Genomic DNA, 18,169 nt, shown 5'->3' on the forward strand with positions numbered 1-18,169 from the left:
CAGGGCAAATCAGTCAAAGTGTGAATTATACACTATGATAAAGAAAATGTAGCTTAACTATTTTTAAGTTCCTAAAGAAATAAGACTTAGACTAACATATAAAAGTATCTGTAACTAGCTTGGTATAAACAGTGTAGTTAATACAGTTTTTTATAAGAAAACTAGAATACCCTGTTAATATATCTCAATAGCTGTGAAATTCACTTTGCCCTCTTGCCACCAGAGAACACTGTATTCTCTGTTGTATTGTGAATGGAAAAGTTCCGGCTCCAATATCCATCTCCATAATGATGGAATTGATTCTAAAATTCCAGTACCATAGTGATTGTGAGAAAAGTTTGCAAAAGATCTTGCAATTTATGCATGGCATCTGAAAAGCAATAATAAGGTACTCAATAACCATTTAAAAGTAGAAATTAAATTACCATGATCTCCATAGCACTCCACCTCGAGGTGCCCCAGTACATCGCCATGCCTTGGTTTATCACATGTGTCATGGCTCGGACAATTTCTATGGGAGGTCAAACAGACAACATTTCATGAATTCATCTACTTTTCAAAGTTATGTGATTTTTACCCCTCTAGCCAAAGCTTAGAAGCTTAATGCAGTTATTTGTTTGATTAATAAAATTAGTCTAATATTGGTGACAACATTATTGTCTGACATGAAATATTGATGGTTTGGAGGCTGATGGTACTTTTAGGTAAACTGACATTCCATTTTCCATTTGCAGCAACAACACTAAATTATATTGAAAATATAATGACCACTTAAAGTTCTTCCTTTACTTTTATTGCTTGATGATTCCTGGCCTAATAAAGAATACATGATTCACCTTTTTAAGAGCCTGGGTACCTTCCTCACTAAAGTGAGAAGTAAGAGAAGGCATCTGCTTTGACTTTGCGGAATGTAAGGTCATTGAGGGTGAAAGACTTGTCTCTGTATATTGGACTTGCAGAGCATTGTCGCACACAGGCACACAGAATGGGTCTCTAAGAGAGGTGACTCAACAACAATGTGTTTAGCAGAAAGATAAACATATTAAATGCTGAACAAACAGCTGAAGCCACAGTGGCTCACAGCTTGCAATGACACACCCTGTCCTTGATCACTTTGAACCAAATTTTGTCCTAAGACACCCACATAATTGATTTCATTGGGGCCTGTTCGTGGTCCCACCCGGTGTGCTCATCAGCCTCATGCAGCTCAACATCACATTTCCTAAACAGGAAAATTAATCCCTTCCCCAGAGGATGGAGCTGAGCAAATCCTCTTGGCACCAGCCAGATGTGTTGCAGAACAAGAGAGCGTGGAGACCCTCAGGTTTAATTTAGTTAAAATTTACAGACAGGGTTGGATTTCTTCCTCAAAGCAGGTCAGTTAAACACTCAGGATGCCAGGTCACTCGACATTTTCAAAGGGTCACATGCCTTGGGCTTTTCTATTTCTCAGTAATACCAGTCAGTTAAATGCCCTTCAAAAGAACCAAATCCTTGTCTCAAAGTAGAGTTGCAGTAGATGTATTCTTTTTTATTATTATTATTTCTCATGAGCAGGCACTGTCTAAATTGACAGGGAACAGGATTTGAATGAAATGGCCAGAGTCAGGGTCTTAGCTTCTTTGCTTGTTTGGCTTGTGTAAATTATTTTTAATCACCCTTGATTTCTTTGTTTGGAAGATGGGAATGTTTTCATGCACCATTGTGTGTCCAACAGAGATAAAAGCTGGCTTTACAAGCAAACGTTTTCTTTCTTGGAGAAAGACTCTAGAATATCAAATTATTGCCCAGCAACTAAAACTATGAAGTTCATTCTCCATTTATAAAACATATGATTGAAAAAGTGTAAGGAACTACTTTTCTTCTCTTTTACTGTACAAATGGAGATGCGTGCCTATGATAAACATTTCTAAAAGTTGAAAACAATGATAGGAATCTCCGCCCCAGATGAATTTTCTCTTTGGATGTCTCCATCACTGCACCAGCTCCCTTTCCCTTCACATCCTGTGTCATTCAGAGCTGGGAGTTCAGTCAATGAACAGTATCTATTAGGTGTCTGCTGTCCTGGGTGCTGGAGATACTGTGGTGAATCAAACATGCTGGTAAACATAGAAGAAGTTAACAGAGAATAAACTGGACCTGGCCTCTCCCTTAACTCTGTCTCCACCATCAAGTAAGACAGGTACGGAGTGCTGACAGGTGGCTTGGGCACGTGGGAGTCCTTGACAAGAGCAGTGAAAATGGAGTGGAAGTTGTGACTCTTCTTGCGCACTCATTCAATTATACAACACACAGGTATTACAAGCTTAATATTTGCCAGTCACCGTGCTGGTTGCTGGGTTCATCTGTGAGTAAAACAGACACAAACTTCCTGGACTCAGAGAGTTTCAAGTTGAGTGGGAGAGATGGAGAGGTAAATAAGTAAGTCATTATAAAATGTAAAGTGTTATAAAGAAAATAACATAGGGGACTGGGACAGGAAATGAAAGAGAAGACGTATTTAGTGGAGTAAGGAAGGTCTCACTAAAGAGCAATCATGTTTAGGCATAAAAAAGCAAAAAGGAGCCATCCACGTGGAGAACAGTGGAAGAGCATTCGAGGCAGATGGTATAGTACGTGCCTAGGCCCTAAGGAAGGACAGAGCTTAGCGAGTCCCAGCAATGGGAGGAAAGGAGGACAGGGGTGCAAGATAAAGTTGGCAGAGGGCAAACCATGTCATTTGTATGTTATTCAAGGTTTAATGAAGCCATTAACATTTTATCAGGTAAGGGGATGGTAGAATATAGTTTGCATTTGAGAACACTGTCTCTATGCTGTGGAGAATCATTAGTAACAGGGAGGACTGGAGGAAGTAGAAAAAGCTTGAGGAAGGTATTACTGTATTCTAGGCAGGAGATGAGGGTAATTTGTAATAGGGTGGTGGTGGCAAACAGAGAGAGAGGTGGATGTATTCAAAATATAAGTTGAAGGCAGAATCCACAATACTTACAGATGGACAGGGTGTGGTGAGGGAAAGGGAGGAATTAAAGCTGTTTCCCAGATATCTGGTTTTTTACAGAGATAAGGGAGACTCAAGGAGGAACACGTTTGGGAGAAAAATCAAGGGTTCTTCTTTGGACATGCGAAAAATGGAGATGCATGTGAGATACAAAAGGGGAGATGTTGAGCGGATATTGAATAGTTGGATAAATAAGACACTGAACAATCTGGGCCGGAGGTGGTATATACATTTATTAGTTACCAATCTGTTGATTATATTTAAATTTATGAAAATGGATGAGCCTTGTAAGGAAAGTCTATAGAGAGAAAAGAGAAGAGGTTCTGATGGCCAGCCCAGGGGTTAGAGACAGGACCCATGCAGGATGCTGGGTAGGAGGGGCCAGCCAGAGGAGCAGGAAGGAAGCAGGCACACAGGGATGTGTCAGACCAAGAGCAGAGGGCACTTCAAGAGGGAGCTGTGCCCACAGGGTGGAATGCCATGGACATTCAGGTCAGAACAGCCCCAAACAGTATCCACTGGTTTTGGCCACATGTAGGGAGACCACTGCGGACCGTGAGAAGAGCAGCTTCAGTGTCAGTGATGTGATGGGATCAAGCAAGGCTGGAGCCATTGGAGCCACTCAGTGGAAGAATGAGTGGAAGAAGGAGAGACCTTAAAGACAATGCATTCAATAAGTTTGGAAGAGAAATAGGACACGAGCTGAAGGGATATTCAGGGTCACAGGACATTAAGAGTAAGCCTGTGTGCCATTTGGAGTGACCTAGGAAGAGGGAGTTATTGATGAAATGGACTGGGGGCTGGGAAGGAAGAGGGAGGGAGACTTGATAAAGGGAGAGGGAGGAGGGGCAGAGCCCCCAGAGGTGGGAAGGACACTTCTGTCAAGATGATGGGACCCAGGGAGGTTTGTAGAACTCATCATGGGAAGATATGGGAGCACCTGTTTGATGAATTCTAGTCTCAATAAACTGTGAACCAAGTGTACAAGGAGGCATGAGATGTGTAGGAGAAATGAGAAAAACGTGAGGAGAGCCTCTGCAAGGCACTCCAATGGCCAGGTCTTTTTGTTGCTGGTAGTTTTTTCCTCACTGTTTAGCTTTTGACTCTGAAGAGTAAAGCTTGGTGGAATTGGGAAAAGAGAACTGTGTGAGTTCTTGTCCTGGAAGGAGGCTGCAACATCAAAAGCAGGGAGAAATTGTAGGAGAACCAAGAGGCTGCAGTTCTGGAGATTCATGTTGCCATGAATTAAAATTCAATTCTATTTCAGAGAAAAATTCGTTCAGCTTACTAACAGGAAAGAACCATACTGATGGCTGAGGTGGGTTTTTACATGATTTGAATAATTAAGAACACTAGAGGGCAGCATTGCTGAAAGGAAAAATCAACTGTCTTCTAGATACTGTTGTTTTAAGTGTATAACATGGAGATGCATTTTAAAAGCCTCCTAGGCAGAATAACAATTCTGAGTGGGGAAAGGATGTTAGAAAGGTAGTTTAGTGCATGCGTCAGCTGCCTCTGGGAAAGGAGACTCAGACAAATGTGATTAAACCTGACAACCCAGTACCGAATGTGACTCTCCTGCTCTGGACTCCTTCCCGAGTTTTCTAGAAGCCTTAACCCCAGTGGTTCGCAACTCCGACTGCATATTAGAAACACCTGGAGAGGGGGCTTTACAACTACCCATGCCCAGGCTCCACTGAAATTCTATTATATTAGAATCTCTTGTGGGTGAGGCCCCAGCATCCCAGATGATGATTCTCGTGTGCAGCCAGGATTTAGAACCAACGCGCTTGTCTACACCAATGATCTCGCGGTGTAGCTTCTGGACTAGCAGCAGCAGCAGCAGCACCTGGAAACTTGTTACAAATGCAAATCCCAGGGCCTCACCCCAGACCTAGTAAATTACAAAGTCTGCATCTGTGTTTTAAGTAGCCTTTCAAGTAGTGCTGATACACACTGCTTTATACTATTCCCAAGCAAGCCATTTCAATGGGTACGAACGTTTTCTACATTTCCGCTTTTGCTTTTTTTATCTAATCCAAGTGCTTCATGCTATAATCTTTCGTTATTTGCCTTAGTACATAAACAAAGAGCTAGTATGATATCTATGCTGTCTCTCTCTCTCTCTCTGCTATGAATCAGAACCACCTGGGAAGTCTGATAAAAATGCTGAGGTCCAGGTCCTAGCCTCCTTCAATGAGCCAGGGCCTTTGCATTATTTTCATTAGCTCTCAATCACAAACTTTTAGAAAAACTGACTAAACTATTGAAAGACTTTGTGAAGTCCTCCCTCTGCACTCCTTTCCAAGTTGAAATAATCATTATTCTTTAACCTAGTGGTGCCTCCCCAGGGCTCACCCGCTGCAGGCAGCTCTCGCACATACTCCCTGTATCCTTAGCACACAAGTGGCTCCCTATAAATGCTGCAGGTCCATTTTGTTTCCTTGAGTACTGAATTTCCTTCTGTAAATTGAGAAATGATATGGATGTTGTGAAATTCTTTCAAAGCTTGACATGGGATAATGGGTGTAGAATAATTTGTGAATTTGAAACAGTAACACAAACTGAAAATGGCCCAGGTTTCTTCTCAAGTAGGCCCAGATTCTAACATTTTGGGGACAGTTGTTTCAGTAATGTAGGCCATCCATGTTTTTTAAAATATGCATTTTATGTCAAAGAAATTAATACAACTATTTGTTCTGAGTGAAAACAATTTTGGTTGATCAATATTTTAATTTTCTAAATTGGATCAGATGCCACAAGTGGTAGCTCACATGAAACTTTTTTTCCTGCAGAATGTTCCCTAGAACTTTGAAAGTTGTAAGCAAATAGTTGTACTGCATGAACAATAAGCATAGGAGTAAAGATAAAAATATCTTTATTAGAAATGAGTGTTTTAATCATATAAAATGTACTCAAATTAATCTGGCCATAGAGACAAAAAGACAAAAGCAAAAGAAACCTTAGAGGTAATCCAGTGCAGTTTCTTCTTATTCTAAATGAGGAAACAAGTTAGGAGTGAAGTTTTTAGGCATAATTAAAAGCTTGAATATTATTAACAATTATAAATATTTTAAATATGCTTGCAAAATGCTGAGAAAAACATGCAAAATAATAATTGTATTATTTAGTGGAATTACATGTAATTTTGTTCTTAATTTTTCACATTTCCAGTAAATATGTGTTATACTTTTATGTAAAAAAGAAAGATTATCTAACAAGCAAAGGCACCACTTTAAACACTAACATGTTATATATTTAATCAAATGAAATTGCTGTTTTTAGAGCCCCATAATAGTTTAATATTGGCAGTACCCTATGGTCCAACCCAGATGGTATCAGGTTTTTTTTTTTAAGAGGCAAGGATCAAGATGGAGGCTAGAACACTGGTATAATGCAAGAATTTGGTTTCATCAGAGGAATGGCTGTTAACACTAATAAAAAATAGGCCTAGACCTAGGCACAATTTTTACTTCAGGTCAGCTTTTGTGATTTATCTACCTTAAGTTGTTTATTTATTTATTTAACTTCAGAAGCTTGTGGTGGTGGTGGTTTATAATTGTGCTTCTTTGAAGCTTAGAGGAATCCTCTTGAATCTTGATCAGTCCTTCATCTTCTGAGCTGTGGAGAATCCTCTCAGCTTGATGCCTGGAGATAGAGGACTACCATTCTTCAGAGGATTGGAAACTTATAATCATAAATGAAATGATGTCATCCTTAGTATGGATCATGAGTCACATGTCTTAAAGGTTTGCTGGCTGTCTAAGGACAGCCTGGTTCCATTTGCCTTACAGAGCATGTACTAGGATGCAGGAGACATTGGTTTCTTTGGCCCCATCACAGTCACTAACCTTTGACATCTCTTTGTCCTTGCTGAGATCTCAGTTTCTTCAATGCAAATGAGCAGATTGATCTTAATTAAGCATATACTTAATCTTGACAATAATTGTTTAGGTGGAAATATTTGAATCCCATTTTGTTGAGGAAGAACCTGAGACTCAGAAAGATAAAATCGCTTGTGCCGGGTCTCAGCAGATAGTCTATGGACCCTGCCTAGCTTTGAAGTTCTGTGATCGGTCATCGTGAGAGGCTCTGTGCATAGTGCATTGAGGGAGAAGACGGTTTTGGGAGAGAAAACTAACAGGGAATTTACTTAATTCACCTCATTGTGTGTTTGTGAACATGTGATGCCTTGTGTGGTTATATCCATCCATCCCTTTGCATTTAATACACAGATGGCTATAGTTCATGATGAGTATAAATGACTTGGGAAATATGAGCTCTCTCGCTCTCTCTCTTTTTTTTTTTTTTTTTTAATTTGAAGAAAGACTAAAATCTGATGACTCTTTGAAAAGAGAGGCAAAAAAAAGGCTGGTGTCTGCATCTGATCTGTCAAAGCTTAAAGAAAGAGTAGTCTTCACAGGGCAGTTTGTAGGGAATATGCTTTCTGGATCAGGGCACTGGCCAAACTGATTCTGAATCAGAACAGAACAGATTCAAGAGACTAGAAAGGAATTCACACACTGAGCCAAGTCAATAAAACCTCTTCTATCTGGAAATATTGAACCTTCTTCAAAACTCTGGCCCAAGAATGGAGCTTTATGTCTCCGAAGGCAATGCATCTTCCTCCACCCTGTAGCTACCCTGAGAGAACCCTCCCTAAAGAGCTCATGGTCCTCAACCTCTCCTCTCTGTCACACACTGGTTTTCCCTTACTCTAGACAGTTTGAAGTGAGACTTTGATATTGCCCAAACATGATTTCAGAACCTTATTCTAAAATGTGAAATAGGTTATTGAAATGGGACACTTTTAGTCTCACTTTTAGCTCAAGTCCAAAGGCTCTGAACAGCAACTGTTGTTTTTAAGTACCCCTGAGTTCCAAAGTGAAGCACTAGACCACCTATGCAGGAGACCATGGTGAAAAAAGGTCATATTTAGCCCAGCCTTCACCTTGAAACAAATAAATGGGTGAAAAAAACCTTTTCAGAACTGATTAATAAATGCAATAAGGTTGCAGAACACAAAATCAACATATGAGAATCAGTACCATTTCTATACAATAACAACAAACTAGCTGAAAAAGAAATCATGAAAGCAATCATTTACAATAGCCACAAAAAATTAAATACCAAGTGGTATGGTTTGGATGTTTGTCCTCTCCAAATCTCATGTTGAAATGTGATTCCCAATGTTGGAGGTGGAACCAGGTGGGAAGTGACTGGATCATTGAGTGGATCCCTCATGAACGGTTTGGCATCATCTCCTTGGTGATAAGAGATTTCTCACTCACTCAATTCACATGAGAGCTGGTTGTTTAAAAGAGTCTGGGATCTCCTTTTTCTCTCTCTCTTGCTCTCTCTAGCCTTGTAATACACCCCCCTCTCCCTCTTAGCCTTCCACCATGATTGTAAGCTCCCTGAGGCCCTCACCAGAAGCAGATGCCAGCACCATGCTTTCTGTACAACCTGCAGCACCATGAGCCAATTAAACCTCTTTTCTTTATAAATTACCTAGCCTCAGGTATTTCTTTATAGCAATGCAAAAATGGCATAATACACCTAGAAATAAATTTAAGAAGGTAAAAAAATCTCTACAATTATGAAACTCTGATGAAAGAAATGGAAGAGAACACAGAAAAAATAGGAAGACATCTCATGTTCACAAACTGGAAGAGTTAATACTGTTAAAATGACTCTACGACCCAAAGCAATCTATACATTCAATACATTCAATGTAATCCCTATCAAAATTCCAATTACATTCTTTGCAGAAATAGAGAATACGATCCTAAAATTTATATGGAACCACAAAAGACCCAGAATAGCCAAAGCAATCTTGAGCAAAAAGAACAAAGCTTGAGATATCACACTACCTGACCTGAAAATATACTACAAATATATAGTAACTAAAATAGCGTGATATTGGCATAAAAACAGACACATAGATCAATGGAATAGATTAGAAATAAATTCACATATTTACAGCCAACAGATTTTTGACAAAGGTTCCAGGAACATTCACTGGGGGAAAGGGAAGTCTCTTCAATAAATAGTTCTGGGGAAACTGGATATCCATGTGCAGAAAAATGAAACTATATTCCTATTTCCCATCATGTACGAAAATCAACTCAAAATGGACTAAAGACCCAAATGTAAGACCTGACCTGAGGGTATGAAACTACTAGAAGAAAACAGGGGAAATGCTTCAGGAAATTGGTCTGGACAAAGATTTTATGGGAAAGACCTCAAAAACACAAGCAACAAAAACAAAAATAGACAAGTGGAATTACATTAAACTGAAAAGCTTCTGCACAGCAAAGGAAGTAACCAACAGTGTAAAGAGACAACCTACAGAATGGGAGAAAATATTTGTGAATTATTCATCTAACAAGGGATTAATTTTCAGAATATACAAGGAACTCAAACAACTCAGCAGCAAAAAAAAAAAAAAAAAAAACAAATAATCCAATTTAAAAATGGGCAAATGATCTGAATAAATATTCCTCCAAAGAAGACATACAGTTGGCCAACAAGGAAGACCCTGCCGCAAAAAGAACAAAAACAAGGCATAAGATACCATCTCACCCATTAGACTAGCTGCCATCAAAAAGACAAAAAAAAAAAAAAAAAAAAGCTGGCAAGAATGTGGAGAAAAGGAAAATCATATGCTGTTGGTAGGAATGTACATTAGTACAGCTATTATGCAGAATAGTATGGAGGTTTCTCAAAAAACTAGAACTGCCATATGATCCATCAGTTTCACTACTAATTATATATCCAAAGGAAAGAAAATCATATGTTGAAGAGGTATCTGCACTCTCATGTTTATTGCAGCACAATTCACACTAGCCAAGACATGGAATCAACCTAAGTGTTCGTCAACAGATGAAATGATAAAGGAAATGCAGTATAGATACACAATGGAATATTATTCAGCCATAAAAAACAATTAAATACTGTAATTTGTGGCAACATGGATAAGCCTGGTAGACATTATATTAAGTGAAATAAGTCAGGTGCAGAAAGATAAATACTCATATTTATCCCACTCATATGTGGAAGCTAAATCAGTTAATCTCGTAGAAGCAGAGAAAAGAATAGTGGTAACTAGAGGCTGGGATGAGTGGGAGGGAAAGGAGAATAGGGAGAGCTTAGTTAATAAACACAATATTACTTTTAAGTAGCTTTGTAGGGAGACTATAGTTAACAACTGTTTATTCTGTATTTTCAAATAGCTAGAATAGAGTATTTTGAATGTTTCTAACACAAAGAAATGATAAATGTTTGAGGTGGTGGATATGTTAATGACTCTGATTTGATCATAACACATTGTATATGGGTAGCAAAATATCACACTGTGCTCCATAAATATGTAGAATTTTTATGTGTCAACTAAAAATAGTGATTGATAAGAGAATAAATAAATGGAGGTTGAGAGATTATTTGGTCTTATTTGAGTTTTGTGGTATTGCCCCTGTGATCTTTCCCTCCGCCTCTACCTTTCACCTCATCTCTAAGTAAATAAAACTTTGGAACCTAAAATTCCCATTTGTAGAACGTGCAAGTTGAGAGCCTGACCTTGCTGTGACTTCTCCCAGACAGACACAGGCTGTCCTGGGAACTCTGCTCACTCCTTGTACAACTCTCCCTACACAGGGGAAGCTATGTGATACTGTATCCTCTTAATATTATTTCTTGCTCCACCAGACATATACTCTTTAATCCTAGCAAGACAGCAGTTGTTCATCTTACATTTAGATAAAAATGGCGAAGTGACTTGCCCAAAGCAATGAGAGAGCTTTCTACTCTATCCTCATTATTTCCCTGTAATTCTTTTATCACCACCCCCAGTCTTTCCAGCTTTTCACCTAGACTTACCACTGCCTGCTGACATGCTCCAAGAAGTAATTATGTAGAATACGGTTCACAAAATTGCATCTTTTCTTTCAACATAATCTAAATATGGCCCCACCATTTTCTTTTTTTTTTTATTATTATTTTTTTTATTTTATTTTATTTTATTTTTTTATTATACTTTAAGTTCTAGGGTACATGTGCATAATGTGCAGGTTACATATGTATACATGTGCCATGTTGGTGTGCTGCACCCATCAACTCGTCAGCACCCATCAATTCATCATTTATATCAGGTATAACTCCCCAATGCAATCCCTCCCCCCTCCCCCCTCCCCATGATAGGCCCCAGTGTGTGATGTTCCCCTTCCCGAGTCCAAGTGAGCTCATTGTTCAGTTCCCACCTATGAGTGAGAACATGCGGTGTTTGGTTTTCTCTTCTTGTGATAGTTTGCTAAGAATGATGGTTTCCAGCTGCATCCATGTCCCTACAAAGGACGCAAACTCATCGTTTTTTATGGCTGCATAGTATTCCATGGTGTATATGTGCCACATTTTCTTAATCCAGTCTGTCACTGATGGACATTTGGGTTGATTCCAAGTCTTTGCTATTGTGAATAGTGCCGCAATAAACATACGTGTGCATGTGTCTTTGTAGTAGCATAATTTATAATCCTTTGGGTATATACCCAGTAGTGGGATGGCTGGGTCATATGGTACATCTAGTTCTAGATCCTTGAGGAATCGCCATACTGTTTTCCATAATGGTTGAACTAGTTTACAATCCCACCAACAGTGTAAAAGTGTTCCTATTTCTCCACATCCTCTCCAACACCTATTGTTTCCTGATTTTTTAATGATTGCCATTCTAACTGGTGTGAGATGGTATCTCATTGTGGTTTTGATTTGCATTTCTCTGATGGCCAGTGATGATGAGCATTTTTTCATGTGTCTGTTGGCTGTATGAATGTCTTCTTTTGAGAAATGTCTGTTCATATCCTTTCCCCACTTTTGGATGGGGTTGTTTGTTTTTTTCTTGTATATTTGTTTGAGTTCTTTGTAGATTCTGGAAATTAGCCCTTTGTCAGATGAGTAGATTGCAAAAATTTTCTCCCATTCTGTAGGTTGCCTGGTCACTCTGATGGTAGTTTCTTTTGCTGTGCAGAAGCTCTTTAGTTTAATGAGATCCCATTTGTCAATTTTGGCTTTTGCTGCCGTTGCTTTTGGTGTTTTAGACATGAAGTCCTTGCCCATGCCTATGTCCTGAATGGTACTACCTAGATTTTCTTCTAGGGTTTTTATGGTATTAGGTCTAACATTTAAGTCTCTAATCCATCTTGAATTAATCTTCGTATAAGGAGTAAGGAAAGGATCCAGTTTCAGCTTTCTACTTATGGCTAGCCAATTTTCCCAGCACCATTTATTAAATAGGGAATCCTTTCCCCATTTCTTGTTTTTCTCAGGTTTGTCAAATATCAGATGGTTGTAGATGTGTGGCATTATTTCTGAAGGCTCCGTTCTGTTCCATTGGTCTATATCTCTGTTTTGGTACCAGTACCATGCTGTTTTGGTTACTGTAGCCTTGTAGTATAGTTTGAAGTCAGGTAGCGTGACGCCTCCGGCTTTGTCCTTTTGACTTAGGATTGTCTTGGCAATACGGGCTCTTTTTTTGGTTCCATATGAACTTTAAAGCAGTTTTTTCCAATTCGGTGAAGAAACTCATTGGTAGCTTGATGGGGATGGCATTGAATCTATAAATAACCTTGGGCAGTATAGCCATTTTCACAATATTGATTCTGCCTATCCATGAGCATGGTATGTTCTTCCATTTGTTTGTGTCCTCTTTGATTTCACTGAGCAGTGGTTTGTAGTTCTCCTTGAAGAGGTCCTTTACATCCCTTGTAAGTTGGATTCCTAGGTATTTGATTCTCTTTGAAGCAATTGTGAATGGAAGTTCATTCCTGATTTGGCTCTCTGCTTGTCTGTTACTGGTGTATAAGAATGCTTGTGATTTTTGCACATTAATTTTGTATCCTGAGACTTTGCTGAAGTTGCTTATCAGCTTAAGAAGATTTTGGGCTGAGACGATGGGGTTTTCTAAATACACAATCATGTCATCTGCAAACAGGGACAATTTGACTTCCTCTTTTCCTAACTGAATACCCTTGATTTCTTTCTCTTGCCTGATTGCCCTAGCCAGAACTTCCAACACTATGTTGAATAGGAGTGGTGAGAGAGGGCATCCCTGTCTTGTGCCAGTTTTCAAAGGGAATTTTTCCAGTTTTTGCCCATTCAGTATGATATTAGCTGTGGGTTTGTCATAAATAGCTCTTATTATTTTGAGGTACGTTCCATCAATACCGAATTTGTTGAGCGTTTTTAGCATGAAGGGCTGTTGAATTTTGTCAAAAGCCTTTTCTGCATCTATTGAGATAATCATGTGGTTCTTGTCTTTGGTTCTGTTGATATGCTGGATTACGTTGATTGATTTGCGAATGTTGAACCAGCCTTGCATCCCAGGGATGAAGCCCACTTGATCATGGTGGATAAGCTTTTTGATGTGCTGCTGAATCCGGTTTGCCAGTATTTTATTGAGGATTTTTGCATCGATGTTCATCAGGGAGATTGGTCTAAAATTCTCTTTTTTTGTTGTGTCTCTGGCAGGCTTTGGTATCAGGATGATGTTGGCGTCATCAAATGAGTTAGGGAGGATTCCCTCTTTTTCTATTGATTGGAATAGTTTCAGAAGGAATGGTACCAGCTCCTCCTTGTACCTCTGGTAGAATTCAGCTGTGAATCCATCTGGTCCTGGGCTTTTTTTGGTGGGTAGGCTATTAATTGTTGCCTCAATTTCAGAGGCTGCTATTGGTCTATTCAGGGATTCAACTTCTTCCTGGTTTAGTCTTGGAAGAGTGTACGTGTCCAGGAAATTATCCATTTCTTCTAGATTTTCTAGTTGATTTGCGTAGAGGTGTTTATAGTATTCTCTGATGGTAGTTTGTATTTCTGTGGGGTCGGTGGTGATATCCCCTTTATCATTTTTAATTGCGTCTATTTGATTCCTCTCTCTTTTCTTCTTTATTAGCCTTGCTAGCGGTCTGTCAATTTTGTTGATCTTTTCAAAAAACCAACTCCTGGATTCATTGATTTTTTGGAGGGTTTTTTGTGTCTCTATCTCCTTCAGTTCTGCTCTGATCTTAGTTATTTCTTGCCTTCTGCTAGCTTTTGAATGTGTTTGCTCTTGCCTCTCTAGTTCTTTTAATTGTGATGTTAGAGTGTCAATTTTAGATCTTTCCTGCTTTCTCTTGTGGGCACTTAGTGCTATAAATTTCCCTCTACATACTGCTTTAAATGTGTCCCAGAGATTCTGGTATGTTGTATCTTTGTTCTCATTGGTTTCAAAGAACATCTTTATTTCTGCTTTCATTTCGTTATGTACCCAGTAGTCATTCAGGAGCAGGTTGTTCAGTTTCCATGTAGTTGAGCGGTTTTGATTGAATTTCTTAGTCCTGAGTTCTAGTTTGATTGCACTGTGGTCAGAGAGACAGTTTGTTATAATTTCTGTTCTTTTACATTTGCTGAGGAGTGCTTTACTTCCAATTATGTGGTCAATTTTGGAATAAGTGTGATGTGGTGCTGAGAAGAATGTATATTCTGTTGACTTGGGGTGGAGAGTTCTATAGATGTCTATTAGGTCCGCTTGGTGCAGAGATGAGTTCAATTCCTGGATATCTTTGTTAACTTTCTGTCTCGTTGATCTGTCTAATGTTGACAGTGGAGTGTTGAAGTCTCCCATTATTATTGTATGGGAGTCTAAGTCTCTTTGTAAGTCTCTAAGGACTTGCTTTATGAATCTGGGTGCTCCTGTATTAGGTGCATATATATTTAGGATAGTTAGCTCTTCCTGTTGGATTGATCCCTTTACCATTATGTAATGGCCTTCTTTGTCTCTTTTGATCTTTGATGGTTTAAAGTCTGTTTTATCAGAGACTAGGATTGCAACCCCTGCTTTTTTTTGTTCTCCATTTGCTTGGTAGATCTTCCTCCATCCTTTTATTTTGAGCCTATGTATGTCTCTGCATGTGAGATGGGTCTCCTGAAGACAGCAGACTGATGGGTCTTGACTCTTTATCCAGTTTGCCAGTCTGTGTCTTTTAATTGGAGCATTTAGTCCATTTACATTTAAGGTTAATATTGTTATGTGTGATCTTGATCCTGCCATTATGATATTAACTGGTTATTTTGCTCATTAGTTGATGCAGTTTCTTCCTAGCCTCGATGGTCTTTACATTTTGGCATGTTTTTGCAATGGCTGGTACCGGTTGTTCCTTTCCATGTTTAGGGCTTCCTTCAGGGTCTCTTGTAAGGCAGGCCTGGTGGTGACAAAATCTCTAAGCATTTGCTTATCTGTAAAGAATTTTATTTCTCCTTCACTGATGAAACTTAGTTTGGCTGGATATGAAATTCTGGGTTTAAAATTCTTTTCTTTAAGAACGTTGAATATTGGCCCCCACTCTCTTCTGGCTTGTAGAGTTTCTGCCGAGAGATCTGCTGTCAGTCTGATGGGCTTCCCTTTGTGGGTAACCCGACCTTTCTCTCTGGCTGCCCTTAAGATTTTTTCCTTCATTTCAACTTTGGTGAATCTGGCAATTATGTGTCTTGGAGTTGCTCTTCTGGAGGAGTATCTTTGTGGCGTTCTCTGTATTTCCTGAATTTGAATGTTGGCCTGCCCTGCTAGGTTGGGGAAGTTCTCCTGGATGATATCCTGTAGAGTGTTTTCCAATTTGGTTCCATTTTCCCCCTCACTTTCAGGCACCCCAATCAGACGTAGATTTGGTCTTTTTACATAATCCCATACTTCTTGCAGGCTTTGTTCATTTCTTTTTCTTCTTTTTTCTTTTGGTTTCTCTTCTCGCTTCATTTCATTCATTTGATCCTCAATCGCTGATACTCTTTCTTCCAGTTGATCGAGTCGGTTACTGAAGCTTGTGCATTTGTCACGTATTTCTCGTGTCATGGTTTTCATCTCTGTCATTTCGTTTATGACCTTCTCTGCATTAATTAGTCTAGCTGTCAATTCTCCACTCTTTTTTCAAGATTTTTAGTTTCTTTGCGCTGGGTACGTAATTCCTCCTTTAGCTCTGAGAGGTTTGATGGACTGAAGCCTTCTTCTCTCATCTCATCAAAATCATTCTCTGACCAGCTTTGATCTGTTGCTGGCGACGGGCTGTGCTCCTTTGCAGGAGGAGATGCGCTCCTATTTTTTGAATTTCCAGCTTTTCTGCCCTGCTTTTTCCCCATCTTTGTGGTTTTATCTGTCACTGGTCTTTGATGATGGTGACGTACTGATGGGGTTTTGATATAGGTGTCCTTCCTGTTTGATAGTTTTCCTTCTGACAGTCAGGACCCTCAGCTATAGGTCTGTTGGAGATTGCTTGAGGTCCACTCCAGACCCTGTTTGCCTGGGTATCAGCAGCAGAGGTTGCAGAAGATAGAATATTGCTGAACAGCGAGTGCACCTGTCTGATTCTTGCTTTGGAAGCTTCCTCTCAGGGGTGTACTCCACCCTGTGAGGTGTGGGGTGTCAGACTGCCCCTAGTGGGGGATGTCTCCCAGTTAGGCTACTCAGGGGTCAGTGACCCACTTGAGCAGGCAGACTGCCCCTTCTCAGATCTCAACCTCCGTGTTGGGAGATCCACTGCTCTCTTCAAAGCTGTCAGACAGAGTCGTTCGCGTTTCACAGGCTTCTGCTCCTTTAGCTGAGCCCTGTCCCCAGAGGCGCAGTCTACAGAGACAGGCAGGTTTCCTTGAGCTGCTGTGAGCTCCACCCAGTTCGAGCTTCCCAGCGGCTTTATTTACCTACTTAAGCCTCAGCGATGGCGGGCGCCCCTACCCCAGCCTCGCTGCTGCCTTGCGGTTAGATTGCCGCAGACTGCTGTGTTAGCAAGGAGAGAGGCTCCGTGGGCGTGGGACCCTCCCGGCCAGGTGTGGGATATAATCTCCGGTGTGCCGGTGTTACAGCGCAGTATTGGGGTGGGAGTTACCTGATTTTCCAGGTGTTGTGTGTCTCAGTTCCCCTGGCTAGGAAAAGGGACTCCCTTCCCCCTCGCGCTTCCCACGTGAGGTGATGCCTCGCCCTGCTTCAGCTCTCGCTGGTCGGGCTGCAGCAGCTGACCAGCACCGATTGTCCGGCACTCCCAAGTGAGATGACCCCAGTACCTCAGTTGAAAATGCAGAAATCACCGGTCTTCTGTGTCGCTCGCGCTGGGAGATGGAGACTCGGCCCCACCATTTTCTACTAAAACCTGGTGATTCCAAGTAATCAGTTTGCTGTGTTTGGTTAATGCTAAATGGTAGTAATTAAAGAGGTTATTCTATTCTGATAAAAGTGAGGTGGCATCCACAATGAGTATAGAGTACAATGCTGTTATTGCATATGTCAAATTCTATAGGATTTGTGAATAGTGCAATGAATTAGAATTCATTTAAAAACACTCAAAATGAAAGTAAACTCATCACTTTAAATTTTATCTGGAGCAACGCAATGAACAAATTTAAACAAACAAACAAACAAACCTAAGTGAACTGAAATTACAGGACTGTGCAATTTTCCTAGATACCTGACTTATATCTTCGTTTGTGAAGCTAAAAGTTTTATCATTACTACCTTGTAGGACACTGGTCCTCTAAGCATCCTGGGGGTTCCTTTGGCAATGTTACTGAACTCAGTCTGTAAAAAAGGAACTTTTATAGTTTGAACATGGGTCTTACCCTGATGTGGGATATTTCCCTGACACAAATGAAAATGTTAAAATTTGAAAAAGAAATCATTGTCCTTCTAAAATTTGTAAAGTTTTGCTCTTGTCACCTAAGTTTTTGATTCACCTTGACTTTGTGTGTGTGTGTGTGTGTGTGTGTGGTGTAAGGTAGGGATCTGGTTTCATTATTTTTCATATTATAGGAAATAGAATGCCACTTTTTCCATGTCCATTTATTAAATAGTCCCTTCTTTTCCCACTGATGTTCTAGACTACTTTGTCAAATATCAATGTTTTATAAATGCTAGTGTCTGTTTCTGGAGTGTCCATTATAGGGACTAATATTATATTACATCAATTTCTCCCATAACCAGTACCTCTCTTAATTACTGAGGTTTCATAATGAGTGCTGGTACTATGATAAGGCACGTCCTTCCCTTCCACTTTACCCATTTTCAGGAGTCATTTGGCTCTTCTTGGCCCTTTATGCTTTCGTATATATTTTATAATTAGCTTATCAAATTATTTTAAAAGCTTGGAAGGATTTTGGTTGGAATAG

The 18,169-nt window shown here is 39.8% G+C and overlaps 1 protein-coding gene across 5 annotated transcripts in view; it reads right to left on the reverse strand.

Annotated features, from left to right (window-relative positions):
• The window catches only part of KCNAB1 (potassium voltage-gated channel subfamily A member regulatory beta subunit 1), a 437,512-nt gene that overhangs the window by 24,466 nt on the left and 394,877 nt on the right, over window positions 1-18,169 (reverse strand). For all 5 annotated transcript variants that reach the window (XM_023223335.1, XM_023223336.1, XM_023223333.1 and 2 more), the window contains one exon: window positions 426-511. In XM_023223335.1, the coding sequence (XP_023079103.1) occupies window positions 426-511 (86 nt within the window). The remainder of the gene's footprint in view (window positions 1-425; window positions 512-18,169) is intronic.

This window comes from Piliocolobus tephrosceles, chromosome 2, assembly GCF_002776525.5.
Source record: "Piliocolobus tephrosceles isolate RC106 chromosome 2, ASM277652v3, whole genome shotgun sequence".
In the NCBI taxonomy this organism is placed as follows: Eukaryota; Metazoa; Chordata; class Mammalia; order Primates; family Cercopithecidae; genus Piliocolobus; species Piliocolobus tephrosceles.